Raw genomic sequence first — 19,154 nt, 5'->3', positions numbered from 1 at the left:
GAGGCTGAAGACAACTTCCTATTCGCCAGCTTCTTGTTAAAATATTTCCTGTTTCACCTTAAATTATGCAGCACTTCTTATTATAAACACCTCCTGTGCCAGAATGTAATTGCTGCACCATTTAAGGTGGAACGGGAAAATTCAAACAAGAAGCTGGCGAAAAAGAAGCCGACTTCAGCTTTATTGAGAGTTGAAATGCATGAAAAAGGATGAGGAGGCTGCTCTGTTTCTGCTTGACCAGTGGGTAACTAACTTATTTTTGCTGTTTTATAGACTTAACAGGTCAGTATTGTTTGTAATAGCAACTGGTCAGCTTTGCAGCAGCAACTGTAGCAAGTGTGCTAACCCACAGCTCAGCTAACGTTAGTTACATCACTTGCTGTGTTGCCGTTCACTATAACGTTGTATTATAGTTTTCACGTTAGCATGTTTGCAAAGGGTTTTATGGTCACAAGGATCTAAAAAAAGTTCGCTGGCCCAGTGTCTTTAACCTTGGCAATGTACATCCATAAATTTGGGCGGAGCTTCTGAAGGACCCCTGAAGGGAGGGGTGTGTTTGTTTTGCTGTTCATTTTAAATATCAACAATCATTCTCACCTTCAATGCAGCGCTCCAGACCCCTAACACACACTCACACACACACACACACACACACACACACACACACATATATATACACACACACACACACACACACAAACGTATACAGAGGTGCCTCACTGCTCTTCATGCCCGGCCTGTGAGCAACACTGAGATAAAAAGGAATGAAGAAAGCCTCTCTGACCTCACACACTGCAGTGTGTCAGCAGATGAATCAGTCATGAATGCATACGTGCAGCTCTGCACGTACACACGCTCACGCAGAGTGCGCAGAGTCCAGTGTCCAGACTTTGATCAGTCAATTCAGCTACTTTAGGAGAATAACCTGCTGTGGAGCAGCTGCATATCATCAAAACCTTCTATCTCCAAAATAGTAGCTTTACAGGAGAAGGAAAAATATTCTTAACTGTTAATGTAAATTAATGTAATGAGGTTTTGTTCCAAGTGATTTTGAACCGTTTCTATTGGTCCATTCATTGTGAAATTCACACAACGTCAAGGGCAGCCAGTATTTCAGATTATTTAAAGTTTTATTCTCTAGAGTGGTATTTATGATCCAGAACTGATCATCCGACAGCCGTACACTATAAAGGTTCTGTGCTGGTCTGTTTCTCGTTCATCAAGGTACAAACAGTGTAAATGTTCCCTCAAAGCTCCAACAGTGGTTTTAAGGTCTGATTGTGAACCTTAAATAAGTGTTTCCAGGTGAAAAGTTCGTATTTGTACCTTTTCATAACCGAATGTTTTAAACAGAACAGTAAAATAAAGTCCTGGAGACGAGACGGGGTGTGTGGAGTCAGTACAGCTTAGAACATATCATTTCAGTGGATTATGGTTCAGTTATGTTCCCTGACTGAAGGTACTGAGATGGAGCCTTGAGGGTTCCACCCCAGTGACAGGAGGGGAACTGACCCAGAGACGGTTCAGTACCTTTATTTCTGAGAGTGTATATAGTGAACAGGGCACAGTTTTGGACGCAGCTAAGGTCATTTCTCCCGCTAAACAGCAATGTTTTTGTACAGTAGTTTCAGATATATATCGTACTTTGTGCCATCAGCACTGCTCGTTTATCTGGTTTATCTTTGTGGAAATTTGGTAAGTGGAGCTCTAAGACTCATATCTGAGTACTCCTGCTGCAGCACATGTAATTAATGCGTGCATTAGTGCTGAACACATCATCAACATCGTGAAGAAGAATCACACTGCCGTCCTTTCAACAGGTAGCACAACGTTCTAAAAACACATCAAAGCTAGATTACCTTTTATCAGGCCAAAAATATGTATCACTGATCCATTTAGAATGATCTGCAAAGGTGTTTGTGTTGTTAATTAAAAAGAACCAAGAGAGGGGAGAGAGAGAGAGAGAGAGAGAGAGAGAGAGAGAGAGAGAGAGAGAGAGAGAGAGAGAGAGAGAAGCTGCTGATGTTGTTGATGACTTTTCCAGGTGAAAGGCAGACAGATAAAAGAGAGATATGATATGATTCAGTAATGAGTACTTCACTAATCAATTAATGGCTGCTTTGAGCTTTGATCCAGGCTCAAAGAACGAGAGTGGAGTAAGTTATGAAAGGAGGAACGTGTGTGTGAGAGCTTTAGAGTTACAGACAGGTGAATAAAAGCAGCATCTCCTTTCAACAGCGACATTTCCAATATTGAAAACAGGTAGAAATGGTGAAGCCACGACACTGTTAGGTCAAACAAACAGGCAGATTATAGTCACACGTATACATATACGATCAATATCCTCTCTCTGAGTAAAGTCACAGACTTACCCTTTCAAAAGTGACAATTTTTAACATTTAATCTTTTTTTACGTGATTTCTCAAATCTACTTCTTTCACACGATGTAACAAAGCCTGACTTTTATTTTGTTGGTGCAATTAAACTTTTAAGCAAGAAAATATATACATAGGAATAGACTTTATACTTGAGTCACACTTTACTGCTGCTCTGATTAACCCTTGTGGGTTTGGGCTAATTTGGCTGTTTTGGAATACTTTTGATTTTGCCTTTATATGTTAAATAAAAAGGGTAACACTTTACTGTAGGGTGCTGTTCATAAGGCTACAGGACACCTACATAAGCTTGTCATGACAACTGACATAACCCTACATAAACGCTTATTCCAATAGGCGTCATTCGCTATAAAGGTTGTTTGCCCATTTTCATCGAAGTTAGCTGAAGTAGCCTTTATGACAGACGACACCTGGTGGAATAAGCATTTAAAAACAGTTATGTAGGATTATGTCAGTTGCCATTGCAAGCTTATGTAGATGTCATGTAGTCTTATGAACAGCACCCAACAGTAAAGTGTTACTAAAAATAAATAAATAAATAAATAAATAAATAAATCTTACCCTGGCAGTGTTTATCTTTTTCTCAGCACGTCACTTTTTTATTTTGACACCCAGTATACCAGTATACACACCACACACACCAGACCCAAAAACACACAAAACACATAAGAAATGGGATTTGAAAAATGACTGACATTTTTCATCATTTGACAAAAAATGAAGAAGATATTAAGATTAATGATGAACGCAACACCAGCCCTACCCCATTTTGCATATTTTTACCCACACGTAAATATGATTGTCAAACTTATATTATCCTGTCTCTGTTTTTACTTGGTCTATCAGCATCAAACAACAGGCATAGCATTTCAAGCTAGCAGTTTTGGCAGAAGTTGGCGGTGATGCTCAGCTTGACTTGACCTTCATGCTGTGACATCTTGACCTAGCCTAAGGTTTGATCAGTCTAGTGTGACCGGTGACAGTTAAACAAATCAATAATAAGCCTTAGTGATCGGAATGTGTGTGCAATAATCAATAACACATTCACAAAATACATTATTGACCCCATTCATTTTAAATCAATGAGCAGCAAACTAACAAAAGCAACAGTATGAAAAGCTACAGTTCCCCTCAAAAGCCTCGACTGTAACAGGAATCCATGAGCTCCAATAATGAGAAAAAGAACCGCTGACTGTATATATGGAATTCATGCACAGGCGTGGGGGTGGGGGGTGGAGATTACAACCTCTACGATAAATATACAATTATTAAAACTCGGCCATGTAAATAATTCATTTTAATGATAATTGTGAATACATATGATTACTGATACATAAATAAATGTATCAGTATTGCAGTATTAATAATGAAATCAATATTGATTAATATGTTTTTTTGTTGCTCCCTTCCCGGTTCTAAAAAACTTGGTTCCATGGTAAACAAAAGCTTAAATGTTGGCCATCAAGCATGTTAGATCAAGATAGAGAGTTGCTATGAGTTTAATGTAAAGTGTTTGCTGTGCCTCTTTTTAACTGTACATCACTCCATCTGAGGCTGAGATTAACGTCAGGTAACCTTACATTAATGCTGTGCTAGCTTGGGTCAGGGTCATACTGTTATATTTAGGTTAAAACTGTATCAGTTTGTGTTCTGATGGTTGACATAAAAAGAAAGCAGAGAGATGAAAGAAGCAGAGGGTGAATACAGATACAGTATAAAGGAGGAAGTGAGGCAGAAGTGGGTCAGGAAGACTTAGAAACACGTACGTTTCTTATTGACTGTGTTGCCCTCATTTCATTTCTATTATGATGGCGTACGTGGAGAGTTTTAATAACTGTGATATTTACTTAACCCATACAGAAATCTGATGTATGGCAATATATAAGTTTCAATTAAGACATATCATATATGAATTTCCCTGAAAATCAGCTTTTTATTTGTCACATATGGACATATATGGGACCCATATTTCAGCCATATATCAACATATACGAATACAGGTAATACATATATTCAACAATATATGGCAGAAAATATGTATCGATATATGGAAGGCATATATTACTCATATATGTTAGCTTCATATTGTTTAATAAGGTTTTTATGCTTCTTTGTTCTTCCACATGCTTCCTAATGAAGTGTAAACGTGGTCCAAATCTGATCTTTCTGATCTGATCTCTTCATATGTGACACATATGTGTGTCTGTGTGATAAACACACTGAATCTGACCTTTTCAATTCCAATTTGAGATGCTTTCATATGTGGTACTGAAATCCGATACGTATCCGATATGTGGCGATGCGACTGGATCAGAATTCATGCGACTTTTACGTCAATTCAACTTGACATTCATCATCATTTTGCGCTGCTGAGACTCAAACATTTGGGCTGATGTTTCTGTACCAAAAAATTAGAAGGCGCTTATCATAACCGCTCCGTGTCCGAAGAGATTTCTAAAGAAATGTCCGAACGCGGCCGCAGGAGAACGAGGCTGCAGCGTCAAACAGTTAAAAGTCTGACAGCAGAGTTTAAAGAATCCGAGGACGCGAACCAAAGAAGTGACCGCGCCCTTTTTACGGTGAGCTGAACACGTTCTGGGTGATGAGTCCAGCTGTCAGTCAGTGAAGCTTCATGATGGCTCCTGTGATGCTGGTGAAGATGAAGCTGATCCTCCGGGAGCGACTGGCGTTCGTTGGCGGTCGTGATTGTTTACCTCTGGATGAGCCGTGAAGCAGCGTGACGCTCTGTTCTTTTGCTCATGAGGGTCAGTTTAGGAGCTGATCTGTTCAGACTGATGATACAGATCACATTTAAAAGATAATCTGAACAGCCAAACAAAAAAATCAGATTTGGTGAGAAAATCAGATTTGGGCCACTTTTACCTGCTGTGTGAAGGCAGCCCTAATAGAATGGGTGGCGAGTTTGCTTTAGCTTACATGCAGTTAAACCAATATCTGCAGAACACCACTGCATGCCTTCCTAGTTAGAAATGTCTCCAGAAGTCAGTTTTAGGTCTGTTTTCTGGTTCAAAACACTTCAGACAGGCAGGGGAACTCCAAAACCTAGTTAGGCAAGTTTCAGGCCTTGTCAGGAACTGTCTAATTAGCCCAAACTGTCAGGCTCACACACACTAACTCACGCTGGCGGGTCTATTGTCTCATCATTCAGTGCCAGTGATCCCGAATGGCCAGCTGTCTCAGCCGTTCAGTGAATTATGCGGTTTGGGCCACAGGCAGCGCCGGGCTTCACCCCATGCATTCTTACGCCAAAGCATTATCCTGAATAATTAATGTCACACCCACGCAAGGCCTGCAAAATTTAAAGGCAGCACAAAGAAAGGGCAGAAATGCCCACTGCACCTTCACTCTGAATGATTAAAGGCTTCAATCAGGAGCAGCTAAAACAACAGCAGTGGAGGCACTGAGGATGTTAAAGAAGGACTCCAGCATTTTTCAGCCTAATGTTGTTGCGTAATGATGACACATACACAAAAAGGCAAACTGTAGTCTGTAAAAAAAAAGAGGTTGATTACAAACAGGATTACATTTCTCTTTCCTGTGTTCCTCTCTGAGTCAGATTTGCCTGCTAAATGCAGATTTAATCGGCTCTCTTGTTCCAGCCTGAGTGTCTCACCTGCTGTAAGAGAGACGAGAGCAACTGAAGCTTCTGCTGAAGAGCGTGATCACTAACACCCTGCTGAACCAACAGAGTGGAGGGGGAGGGGGGGGAGAGAGAGAGAGAGAGAGAGAGAGAGAGAGAGAGAGAGAGAGAGAAGCAAGAGACAGAGACAGGAGACAACAGTTTGACAGAAGACAAAAAAGATGAAAGAGAAAGAGTGAGAAATAGAGAGGTAGGGAAAGAGAGAGTATAGTGAAAAAATGGATCAAAAGGTGAAAGACAGAAAGAGGAAGAAAAAGAGAAAGAAGGAAAAAGGAAATAGATGGACGAGTGACAAAAAGAAAGAATAAGAGAGGCAGCAAGGAGAGAGTGCAGAGAAAGAATGGATCAGAGGGTAAAAGATAAAGAGAAAGACAAAGAGAAGGAGAAAGAAAATAGATGGATGAGAGACAAAAAGAAAGACAGAAAGAGAGAGAGTGTGGAGAAAGAATGGATCAGGGGTGGAAGATAGAATGAGAAAGAAAAAGAAGGAACGAGAAAGAAAGAAAGAAAGAAAGAAAGAAAGAAAGAAAGAAAGAAAAAAGATAATGAGAAAGAAAAAAGAAGGAAGAAAATATATCAAGAAGAGACAAACAGCATGAAAGAGAGTGCAGAAAAAGAGTGGATCAGAGAGTGATAGAAAGAGAGGAGAAAGAAAGAAAGAAAGAAATAGATTGATGAGAGACAAAAAGAGTGAAAGTGAAAGAGAGACAGAGAGAGGGGGGGAGGAAGAGAGAGAGTGGAGAGAAAGAATGTATCAGCAACGTAGAAAGAGAAAAGAAAGAAAGAGAGAAAAGGAAAGAGCGGGAAATGAAATTCCCAGAGGTGACGCAGAAGAAGAGAATGGAAGAAAGAAAGGAGCGAGGAAGACAGAGAGGGGAAAAGAGAACAGCAGCACAGTTGACAGATGGAGACTGAACGTTAACATGATGGACAGAAGACAAAGAGGGAAGATAAAGACGAGCAGTGCTGAGAGGCGGGGCGGGGGGGTGGGGTGGGGAGGGGGCGGGGGGCAGTGCAGGACCCTGATGAGGGCGGTTCTCTGACAGCAGGTCCAGAGGAGCCTCGGTGCTGTAGACGCTGAGTCATGCGCCAGGTTCTCACTCAGCCCTGCATCACATGCAGACTCAGGACGGTTCTGCGTCTCTGAGCTCTCCAGCTCGTCATGCTCTTTACTGAGGCCTGGTTAGTTTGGAGAGTTAGTCTCTGTTCCTCATCACGGATGAGAAACATGCACAGAGGTGGGTAGATCAGCCCTGAGTACTCCAGTAAAAGTACTGATACCAGTAAAAGTATCAAAAAGCTACTTAAGTACTGAGTAACTTACAGAACTGCAGTGGAACTTCTTAGTAAAGCCAGCATCAGAAACTGAAGTTAGAACTGCACTCTTTAAAAAGGTGGTTCTCCAAGGGTTCTTTAGTAAAGACAATGGTTCTATAAAGAACCTTGAACACTCAAAGAACCACCTGCATGCTTAAAGCGTTCTTTGTGTCATGAAACGTTTTTTCAGATTGACAGAAAATGTTTTGCACATTCTTAAATAAAGATGGTTCTTCAAGGGTTCTTTAGTAAACGAAATGGTTCTATACAGAATCATGAACACTCAAAGAACCTTTTGCATGATTACAGGGTTCTTTGCATTGTTATAGGGTTCTTCAGATTGATGGAGAATGTGTTGTATATGGTTCTGTATAGAAACATGAACATCAGAGAACCATTTGCATCATGAAATGGTTCTTCAGATTGACAGAAAATGTTTTGCACACTCTTAAAAAAGATGGTTCTTCAAGGGTTCTTTAGTAAACAAAATGGTTCAAAACAGAACCCTTTGCATGATTAAAAAGTTCTTTGCATTGTTAAAAGGCTCTTCAGATTGATGGAGAATGTGTTGTATATGGTTCTATATAGATCCATGAACACTCAAAGAACCCTTTACATGATTAAGTGTTCTTCACATTAATAGAGAGTGTGTTTTATATGGTTCTATACAGAATCTTTTTGAAAAAGGTTCTATACAGCAGCAAAAAGGGTTCTTTTATTGTTATAATGTCAATGCTTTTGGGTGCTTTATAGAACCCTTTTCAAAAAGGCTCTGTACAGAACCATCTACAGCACATTCTCCACCAGTCTGAAGAACCCTTTAATAATGCATAGGGTTCTTTGAGTTCTTGTTCAAGGTTCTATGTAGAACTATTGTCTTTACTGAAGAACCATCTGTTCTAAGAGTGCATGTTCCTCTCTTTGTTGGGATTCTTATAGTCTATAATGAAATGCTAAAGTCAGAGATGTGAGCATCGCAAAGCAGTACAGAACGAAACTGGACACAATAAAGGAATTAGTAAGTAAACATTACACCGGTCAGGCATAACATTCTGACCACCTCCTTGTTTCTACACTCATTGTCCATTTTATCAGCTCCACTTACTATATAGGTGCACTTTGTAGTTCTACAGTTACAGACTGTAGTCCATCTGTTTCTCTGATACTTTGTTAGCCCCCTTTTACCCTGTTCTTCAGTGGTCAGGACCCCCATGGACCCTCACAGAGCAGGTACTATTTGGGTGGTGGGTCATTCTCAGCACTGCAGTAACACTGACGTGGTGGTGGTGTGTTAGTGTGTGTTGCGCTGGTCTGAGTGGATCAGACACAGCAGTGCTGCTGGTGTTTTTAAACACCTCAGTGTCACTGCTGGACTGAGAATAGTCCACCAATCAAAATTATCCAGCCGACAGCGTCCTGTGGGCAGCGTCCTGTGACCACTGATGAAGGACTAGAGGATGACCAACACAAACTGTGCAGCAGCAGATGAGCTATCGTCTCTGACTTTACATCTACAAGGTGGACCGACAAGGTAGGAGTGTCTAATAGGGTGGACAGTGAGTGGACACAGTGTTTAAAAACTCCAGCAGCACTGCTGCATCTGATCCACTCGTACCAGCACAACACACACTAAGACACCACCACCACATCAGTGTTACTGCAGTGCTGAGAATGACCCACCACCCAAATAGTACCTGCTCTGTGAGGGTCCATGGGGGTCCTGACCACTGAAGAACAGGGTAAAAGGGGGCTAACAAAGTATCAGAGAAACAGATGGACTACAGTCTGTAACTGTAGAACTACAAAGTGCACCTATATAGTAAGTGGAGCTGATAAAATGGACAATGAGCGTAGAAACAAGGAGGTGGTCAGAATGTTATGCCTGATCTGTGTTAGTAAAATGTAACTGAGTAAAAAGTGGACTCCTTTACTCACTAATATACTCAAGTAGAAGAGAAAATATTACGATTTTAGAGAACAAATCCATCAATAAATTACTGAAGAATATGAACTTGACTAAATGAAACCAGTTCCTACCCACCTCTGAACCTGTGCTTATTCTTTCTGCTCTGAGAGTGATAGAGGAGTGGAGGTGTGGAGGTGTGGTTAGTAGGAAAAAGATGCAAACAGATTGTTTTTTTCTCTTTTTTTTAGAGCAGGCATGTTAACATGGGCCTCAATGCATGTATTCCAACATTCCATCTCCTTGGACTCTCTCCTTCAGTGGTGAACACATGGGTCCATTTCACCTGATGGACCAGATGGTTGAAAGCAGCCTAAGTTGAATGTCCACTGTTCTGCTTTCACCATTGAGGTCTTACTGAGTCAAGTGTACTGAAGGACAGTGAGAGTGGAGGAGCTTTAAAGCGAAAGTTCAGAGAAAATGTACACATTTCCCCCTTAATGTAGCCAATCAGTGGACACTTCAAAGGTTCTTCAACCATGAACACTCAAAGAACCATTTGCATGCTTAAAGCATTCCTTGCAGAAAGAAAGAAAGAAAGAAACAGAGGGAGATAATAAAACCCACTTGTTTAGTGGAGCCTTTGGTAATTAGTTTTCCCTGTTAGATAAAAGGTGCAGATCTGGGGTTCATGGTCATGGAGTGTTATGGTAAACTGGGAGTGTTGGTGCTGTCGTCCCGCTGCTCACGCGCTCACTCAGGTTTGCTGGCGGTGGAGTGGAGGGGCGCCGACATCTCAGGGAGCCTCCTGACTCTGTTACCTTTCTGGTTTCTCCCTCTTAGTGAGGCTGTAATATCTAGACCTGCTGGAGTCTCTGCTGCTCTGTTAACCCTGTAATCTGTGATCAGTCACTGTCCTTTTCTTTGCCAAGTTAAACAGCTGCCCATCCTGTGGGTCTGGTGCTCTTCTTCTGCCCTGATTGGATGCCACTGCTTGCCAGCCTTCTGGACCGGTTTGACCACCATGGAGCTTCATCTGCATTCAGAGTCTGTGTGTGACGTTAATATGTAAAGACGTACGACGTGGTGTGAAAAACTCTGACTTTAAGTGATGATTTCAGGCTTTACAGGCGACTCTCAGCAGCGCAGACTCACCATGGTTTAGCCTGTTTTTACTCTCCTCACTCAGTAATGATGCTTCTTTCAGTTTTAACAGCAAAATCTTACATAGTGATGCTTTACCTCATTTGAGGCAAGTGTGATGACAGTTTGTATGATTGTTTATAATTGGCTTTGTAGCTCAAATCTAAAGAAGGAAGCTTTGGACACCAAACGTCTCGGCTGATCCACTACATTTGGATTAAGGGGGAAACAGTGTACACTTGCATTTCCTCTGAATTATTCCTTTAAGTCTATTGGAATCGACCCATTTCATGCCTTTTCTACTTACCTCCGTTGGAGATGTTTGCTCCTCCTCACAGGCGGAGCTGTCAGGCGACATGCAGGCGGATTTTATCTTCCTCGTCTCCACAAGTTCTGCTCTTTCTCCAGACCCTGTCTCTGATTTGCTCCTCTGCACCAACTTTCTCTTCTCCGTCTCTTCGCTCAGATCGTCTTCTGTTGCATCGTTTCCTTCTTCTACACTTTTCCCTTTCTCCACCCCTCCGTCCAGGGCATTTTCCGTTACGCCGGTCACTTCGTGTATCTCGAGCAGGCCTGCTTCGATGCAGGGCCCGTTTACTTGCGCTAGCTCTCTCTCAGCCGGCCTCGCCATTTCTATTTCTTCCATATCTCCCTCCATCTCCAGCCGTCTTGCTTGCTCTCTTCTGTGCCTTTCCGCTTCTCTCCGTCTTTCCTTTTCTTTTTCAGCTCGACGTTCCATCTCTCGCTGCTTTTCCATGTCCAGCTGTCTTTCTCGCTCGACCCGTCTCTCCCTCTCTCGCTCCACTTGCCTTTCCACCTCTCTCTGTCTCTCCCTCTCTTTTTCCTGCTCTCTCTCTACGTGTCTCGGCCTCACCGAGTCACTTCTGTCCCGTTCTCGGCTAATTTGCCTGTCCATCTGTCTTTCGCTCTTGCTCCTCTCTATTCTCTCCTTGGGTCCCTCGCTCGGCCTCTCTCTCTGCCTCAGCCTCTCACTTTCTTTCTCCCGCTCTCTGTCACCGACTTTCCTGAGGGGCTCGTCTTCGGATGACGTCATATCCTCCCTGCTGATCTGACCAACCAGCTCGGAGAGTTTAGACCTCAGTTCCTGCTCCATGGTGTCGTTTACAGATGAGGCCCTAAGCTTGAGGCCCTGAGTGGTGGGCCCTAGTTTGCTGGCCCCTAGTGGGTTAAGCATGGGTGGGCTGGCAGCCATGGAGTTGGGGGTCACCGTGTCCTGGTACTCAGGTTCAGGAGTCATCGCACCAGGGGTCAGAAGGTCAGGTGGGGTCACAGTGTCTGGAGTCTGGTAGTGGAGAAGGGGCAGAGGGGGCAGAGCCTCCTGGCTCTGTTGTCGTCGCATCATCATAGCGTTGAGCAGGACAGCGCTGTTCTCCTAGAGACAGTGAGAGAATTTATTAACCGTATGAAATAAATAGATCCAGAATATAGTTCGCTGGCTGGCTCATTATTAGTGTTATGGTAATATTTTATTTTATTAACTTAGGTGACAATTCATACTCAACGATTTGCATAGCAAAGTCTTAAAGTGCTGACTGTGCATTAGTGCACCTCATGCAATTATTACTGTTCTTTGCATATCAGACCTCAGATGATGCATTAATACAAACATAATGAATGAAGCTTAATGCATTATTCATTATGAATGAAGTGCAGGGCTGACCGAATCTACTTTCCCTTAGAGTTTAGTTCTAGTCTCTTACCCCTCTCTACCCAATCAAGAGACAGAAACAGAGAACAAGACACTGATTTTTGCTCAGATTTTAGGTCGTCTTGTCAACAAGTGTTGTAAGCCATGACAATCTAACACCATGACCGACATCACTCTAGAATTTTGTTTCTAAGGATAATTACTATACAGAGAAACACTGACCCTGTGCTGCCACCTGGTGGTGTGAAAAAGTCAGTCCTTGTTTACAAGGATTAGGACTCCTATAAACGACATGAACTAATTCTTCATGCTCTAAATACTCAATTCAAACGACTATTCATCTATTCTTCTTTATGTTTTTATGTGTTTGTCAAGCCAAAGTGTTTTAGAGAACGGAAATGTAAAAATGAAAAATCAACAAAGATCCCAGGTCTCATGTGGAGAATCACTGCTTTAAACGATTTAAAGTAAGAGCATGTTTATGAGTTGTGTTGCATCGGACACTGGATGATGGAGACTGCTGATGACAGAAAAGGCTTTTATCACTGCTGCAATGCAATTTCACTAATTGGCCACTATTATAAAAACACCCTGCTATTCATCAATAATACGACCACAGATCTGGTTTTGGCTCTTAGATCAAATGCCAAACTTGCCACCATGCCACACCCACTCAGCATCACTGATTCTAAATAATAGTATAATATCTGGCTGTGTTTACACTTGGCATTAAGATGTGACCCATGTCTGGATGTCTGGACCCAGAACTAGTCGGTTATGATTGGATTATGATTGGATCTGTATGTGTGAATGTGTAAAGGCAACAGAGTCAGTTTGACCACATTCGCTGCTGAGAACTATAGATCAGAAGGATGATGTGGGTCAGTGGTCTGATGGGACACTTGTATGTATATATTGTCATCCCTCGCCTTAATATAGCACCATATGACTTGCTCAGTTTGATGTAAATTTGCCAAAACTAACCAAATAAAAAAAAAGGCAGATTATATTACATGACTTTAAAGACATGCCCACTCCAGGTGAGGGGAGAGGACCTGCCCCAGGTGGAGGAGTTTAAGTATCTTGGGGTCTTGCTGACGAGTGACGGGGAGAGGGCTGGTGAGATCGGCCGCAGGCTGGGACATGTGGTAGCAGTAATGCGGTCACTGTACCGCTGAGCCATTAGTGAGCTTTGCTACACTCTACTTGGCAGCGTGAGGAGCTCTGTCATCCAGGAGGAGCTCAGAGTAGAGCTGTTACTCCTCCACATTGAGAGGAGTCAGTTGAGGTGGTTTGGGCATCTGATCCGGATGCCCCCTGGACGCCTCCTGGTGGGGGTTTACCAGGTACGGCCTGCTGGGACGAGACCCCGAGATCGTCCCACTAGGAGCAGTTCAGGGGTCTCCCAGAATGAGCTGGATTCTCGTCGTCTGGGATTCTTTGCTCTTCCAACTGCTGCCACGACCCTGGTCTGGACTACGCGGTTTAAGATGATGAATGAATGAATGAATGAATGAACTTAAGACCTTCCGGGTCCCTGCTCCACCCACAACTTAAACAAGTTATGTTTAGGGATCTGCATGTGTACTGAAAGGTAGGCTTATGAACATGGAAGCTGAAAAGTAATCTGCCACCTGGGAGGGGCAGTGTACAACTCTCCCACCACGCCTGTCTGATTTTAACCTCGGTTTTTCTTTCGACTGTTCTTAAGGGAACGTTTGGCGAAAGTTCTAATTGACAATTTTCTGCTTTTCCCAGATGCAGAAGATGAGCCAAGACATGCTTGGTGTCCAAACTTTGCTTAGTGCTGGAGCTTTGAGGGTAACGTTGCCTACAAAAACTAGAAGTCAATAGTCACCCAAATCTTTTCCCATGCCCAAAACGTCTCTCAACCCACACGAACCAGATCCAGGCCTTCACTAAGGTCAAACAGACTTGTCCATGTAATTTAGGACACAGTGTGAGTTACTGTGTCCTGTCAAAATGCACAAAAACAGATGATGTGCCGAATCTGACCCCCCTTCACATCCACGCACGTCATATGGACGCTAGACTAGCTTCACAAATACCAGTAAACATATTTCAGTTTGAATATTCAAAATGTATAAATAGAAACAACAGAGACTGTGAAGGTAATCTGTAGTGTGGATTGTGGGCACACGAAGAGGAGCCTGAATTCCCTACAGCGCCTGTTCTCTGAAATAGCTTAGCCTTCAGCTACGGAGCCCCTGAGGGGACGTGGTGTATTATTTTTTTTAGGTAAAAATCTGGTGTGCACTGGATACTATCACATGAGCACCAGATACTATCAAGTGAGCACCAGATACTATGTGGTGAGCACCCAATATCATCTAGTGAGCACCTGATACTCTGTGGTAAGCACCCAATATCATCTAGTGAGCACCTGATACTATGTGGTGAGCACTCAACACCATCAGGTGAGCACCCACTACTATCAAGTGAGCACCAGATACTATGTGGTAAGAAAAAAAAATACACATATGCATAACCAGTGTCGGTGTTCACCAGCAACAGGTGGCACAAGAACAAATAAAGCTACTTAAAGATGATAAGGTAAGTTTATTGGTTCAGTCAGCTATAAAAACCATAATAATTTACCTATTTGTCCCTTTCAAAGAGATATAGCTAAATGTAGGCTGCCTTTGCTGTATACAGTTAGCTATAAACTATGTAAAAAGTCCCAGCTGCCGAATGAGGTGGTGAAACTGTCTGTGCTCCTTTCACTTTTCCAAAATGGAAAGTAACCCAGCCAATGGAATCGTTTATCCGTTTTGTGAGGAGCAAAAGTTCTATTTGTCACTTAAACTTGAAGACATTTTGCCCACTGGCTCATCGCGGGTGTGTATAGTTTTAATGCAAAAACATGCATTGCGTAGAGAACAATGCAAGCCTTATAGCTAGCTAGGTTAGCTAGCTAACTGTATATAGCAAAGGCAGCCTACATTTAGCTATATCTCTTTGAAAGGGACACACTGGTAAATTATTAAGGTTTTAATAGCTGTCTGAACAAATAAGCTTACCTTATCATCTTTAAGTGACTTTATTTGTTCTTGTGCCACCCGTCGACACTAAACAGTCATAAATGTCTTCTTCCATGACGGAATGACGAAGGATAACAAGCACAGCCGGTGTACAGAGTAGTGGTCTGCGAAGTCATGATACTATGGAGCCCAATGAACACTGACACAGTTTATGGATATGCAGATGCGCACACACACACACACACACACACACACACACACACACACACGCACACACGCACACACACTTTTTTTTCCTCACCATAGTATCTGGTGCTCACCTGATTGTATCGGGTGCTCACCACACAGTATCTGGTGCTCACTTGATAGTACTGGGTGCTCACCTGATAGTATCTGGTGCGCACCAGATATTTACCTTAAGAAAAAAAATACACCATGTTCCTTTTACCTAAAAAAAAAACACACCATGTCCCTTCAGGGGCTCCGTATTCAGCTACTCGGTGAGGGTTTATTTATTTGGTAAGTCATACTGTGCTCTACACCAGGGGTTCTCAACCTTTTCCATCCTTCATTTTTCTTTTCTCAAACGCTGACTCTAAAAACCTGAGAATTAAGGCCTGAAAAGATCAAACCAGCCTCTCTAGTTGTCATCAGGTTTGCAAAATTTGCAGGCATGTTAAAAAACCTAAAAAAGAAAAAAAAATGGTTGTAGTTACGTTAAAACAGTGGGAGGGGGAGAGAATAGAAATGTACGAGGTAGATGTGATGTGGAGCTGCAGTCTGTGGCATTTTCCCTGAAAAAAACTCAACTGGCTTCCCAAAAAAGTAAGTGTTTGGTCTCGGGATGTCTCTCTAGTTTTGAGGGTTTTTGTGATTTATCTGAAACCACACCCGACTCACAGGGCTTTGGGATTAGCGGCGTCACAATCAACAATAATGATAAATCTGCTTCTTTGGTTTAGCAATTTGAGTTTATCCACTCAGCTCACTGACGCTCGGCCAAATATACGCTCTGCGATCCATGAATTGAAATCAAATGCATTACTTGTGGTTCATCCATTGCTTTTAACAGCAGCTCATGCTGAGTGTCTGTAAAGAGTCAGTAGTTAAAACAGTCGCTATGCTGACTGTACGGCGCCGTCGTGCCTCTAGAAGAGAAGGAGAGCCAACTCTACTGAATTCCCTCGTTTGACCACAGAGCGTTTCCATCAGCAGTGAACTGGACACGGTTCGGTTTGAAGAGGACCGAGACCTGTGGTTTTTCGCCAGACTGGTTCAGCTGTTTGTTGCAGACCCGAATGTGGGTGGAGTGTTTACACACGTCAAAAAGGAGCAAACTAATGAAAAGGTGTGATGTGTCCACACTAATCAAAGCCTCCTGAGAAACCTCTCCATCTCTGGCTCACTACAAATTACTGCCTCCTTCTGAATACCAGCCTGTGAACCACTAGAGGGCGCTTCATGGGCCACTGGTGGTCCGCGGCCCACAGGTGGTCCGCGGCCCACAGGTTGAGAAACCCCACTCTAGACAACAGGTCTGCACAAACTTTAATGAAGATCTGGATGTGGTTTGAGTGGACTGAGAGACGTTTTAGGTGACTATTGAGTTCTAGTGTTTGCTAGCAACATTTACCTTGTATCTCCAGCGCTGAACTAAAGCAGCAAATCTGGAGACCAAAGTGTGCTGGCTGATCGACTACATCTGGGCAAAGTGGAAAACTTTGTGTTTTGATTGTTTTTTGTGAAACTATAAGTTTAAAATGCCTGAAATTATGTGCACAATGAATGCAAAATGTTTAGAAAGCCTTAAACTCAGTGAAGCCTGTGTAGGTTGTGCCTACTCAGCTCCAGAACCACATCAGCTCGATTTTTAATCTCTTAAACGACCCGGGCCCAAAGGTAGGCCCACGGTTTTATTACACACCTGTAACCTAAGAATAGCTCGGCCAGTTTGCACTGAAGTCCCTATAGCTACTGAATAATAAGACTTAGTATGAGATTTTAAGGGGTTAAAAATATAAATAATGTGCAGGGAAATTAGGTTTGATCGATATCTGAGTGTTGAAGCTACATTGGAAAAGTGCGACTGTGCTGGGTCCTGATTGGATGATGATTCAGATGATTGGCTCTCAGTGATTGGATGTGTAAACCAAGTGTAAACAGGGCCAAAATGACTATGAAGTCTAAGCACTAAGCAGATGTTTGTAATCAGTGCTATGTAACGAGTGTGAGACGGGCTGTTTCTCTCACCGCTGTAGCACTGCTGTATAAAGCGTTATGCGCTCTGTGGCTCTGCTCGGCCAACTCGCGCTTGCTCCGCCTCCGCCGCCGAGACCTTCTGATCTGCTCGCTGCTTCGCTCCTCCCCCTCGCTGCTGTCCCCGCCCACCCGGGGGTTAAAGTTCACATCCAAGGTGTCGGACCTTAGCGGAGGCGGGGCTGTGAGGTCAGGTGGGCGTCTATAGGGCGCATAGGGCATGTACGGCAGGTGACGTTCGGTAGGCCCTTTTTTCCGCTGGTGGACGTTATGCGTGGGCCTGCGCAGTCGGGTAGGGGGCGCTGTAGACGCCTCTGAATCCGAGTTGAGGGTTTCCGTGTTGGTGTACTGGCCCGAGGAGGGTGAAGTGATGGCTGGGTGGTGGCGGGCGTACGTCCACTCCGGGTCGTGCTGGGAGTCCGTGTAGTACGACTCGTCCGAGAGGCGTCTGCGGAACTGCAGTAGCGCGACCCCCCAGCCGCTCTGGTCCTCGGCGTCCGAGTCCGAGCCCATCTCGTCGTACGCCGACACCACGCCCGACTCCTTCTCCAGCACGCTGAACACCAGGCTCTTCCGCTTGGTCAGCAGGCTGGGCCGCGAGTGCTGGGAGCTCTGCAGGGCGATCCAGTTCCCGTCCGGAGACTGCAGCACGGAGGAAGCACCTGCAGAACCAGAGAGACGTGAACCTGCTGAGAGGGATAAATATACACACGAGGAAAGAACGAGACAGATATACACACATACATTATGGTTCTTCAAGGGTTCTTTGTTCTATGTAGAACATAGAAAGAACACTTTCCATGATTAAAGGGTTCTTTGTGTCATGAAATGGGTTCTTCAGATTGATTGAGAACAAGCTTTATATGGTTCTGTATAGTACCAAAAAGGGTTCTTCTACTGTAAAATCATACCAATAGAAGAACATATTTAGTACATAGAAACATTTTCAAAAACCACATCAACACATTTCACCAGAAACACTTCACCATGCAAAGAACCTTTTTAGCTTGAAACAGTTCTAAATAGAACTCACGGTTCTAAATAGAATCATTGAAGAATCAGTCTGAATGAAGGAGAACATTCTGGAAACTTCAACAATGATTCACAATTACACCCACTTTAAAAAGATGGTTCTTCAAGGGTTCTTTTGTAAAGACTTCTAGAATGATTTTATCCTTAAATTGTTCTCTGCATGATGAAATTGTTCTTCAGACTTATGGAGAATGTGTTGTTTTTATGGTTGTATATAGAACTGCTTTGAAAAAAGTTCTATATAGAAACAAAAAGGGTTCTTCTACTGTAACAAGCCTGAAATCATACCAATAGAAGAACCAGTTTTGGTGCTATATAAATCCCTTTCAAAAAGGTTCTATATAGAACCATCTACAGCACATTCTCCATCAATCTGAAGAATCCTTTCATCATGGAAAGAGTTCTTTGAATGTTCACAGTTCTATACAGAACCATTTTCTTTACTAACCCATGAAGATCCATCATGTGCTCTGCATGATTATAATGCTGGAATTCTGAAACTAGTTTCAATATTCCACAAATAAAAAGGATGAGCGCCAAAAACTGCGTGTCTGATCCACTCGCACCAGCGCAACGCACACTAACACAGCACCAACCACTAACACTGTATGGTCAGTGGAGCTGATAAAATGGACAGAGAGTGTAGAAACATGGAGGAGAAAAATATGTTATCGACCATTTTCAAGATTTTGTTCTTTTCATGAGGCATTGATGGCCGTGGGCTTCACACACACAAGAAATGCCAAGATACATTTTAATCATACTACGTTTTCCG

At 43.0% G+C, this 19,154-nt stretch overlaps 1 protein-coding gene across 1 annotated transcript in view; it reads right to left on the bottom strand.

Annotated features, from left to right (window-relative positions):
* Positions 1-19,154, bottom strand: part of LOC118799000 (myosin VIIA and Rab interacting protein) — a 258,885-nt gene that overhangs the window by 17,101 nt on the left and 222,630 nt on the right. The window contains exons 10-11 of the mRNA XM_036558667.1: positions 17,342-18,009; positions 10,728-11,813 (exon numbers count right to left, since the gene is read on the bottom strand). Coding sequence (XP_036414560.1) covers positions 10,728-11,813; positions 17,342-18,009 — 1,754 coding nt within the window. The remainder of the gene's footprint in view (positions 1-10,727; positions 11,814-17,341; positions 18,010-19,154) is intronic.

This window comes from Colossoma macropomum, unplaced genomic scaffold (assembly GCF_904425465.1).
Source record: "Colossoma macropomum unplaced genomic scaffold, Colossoma_macropomum, whole genome shotgun sequence".
NCBI lineage: Eukaryota > Metazoa > Chordata > Actinopteri > Characiformes > Serrasalmidae > Colossoma > Colossoma macropomum.
The sequence above is the reverse complement of the archived record's forward strand: the minus strand, read 5'-3'. Positions and strand labels throughout refer to the sequence as shown.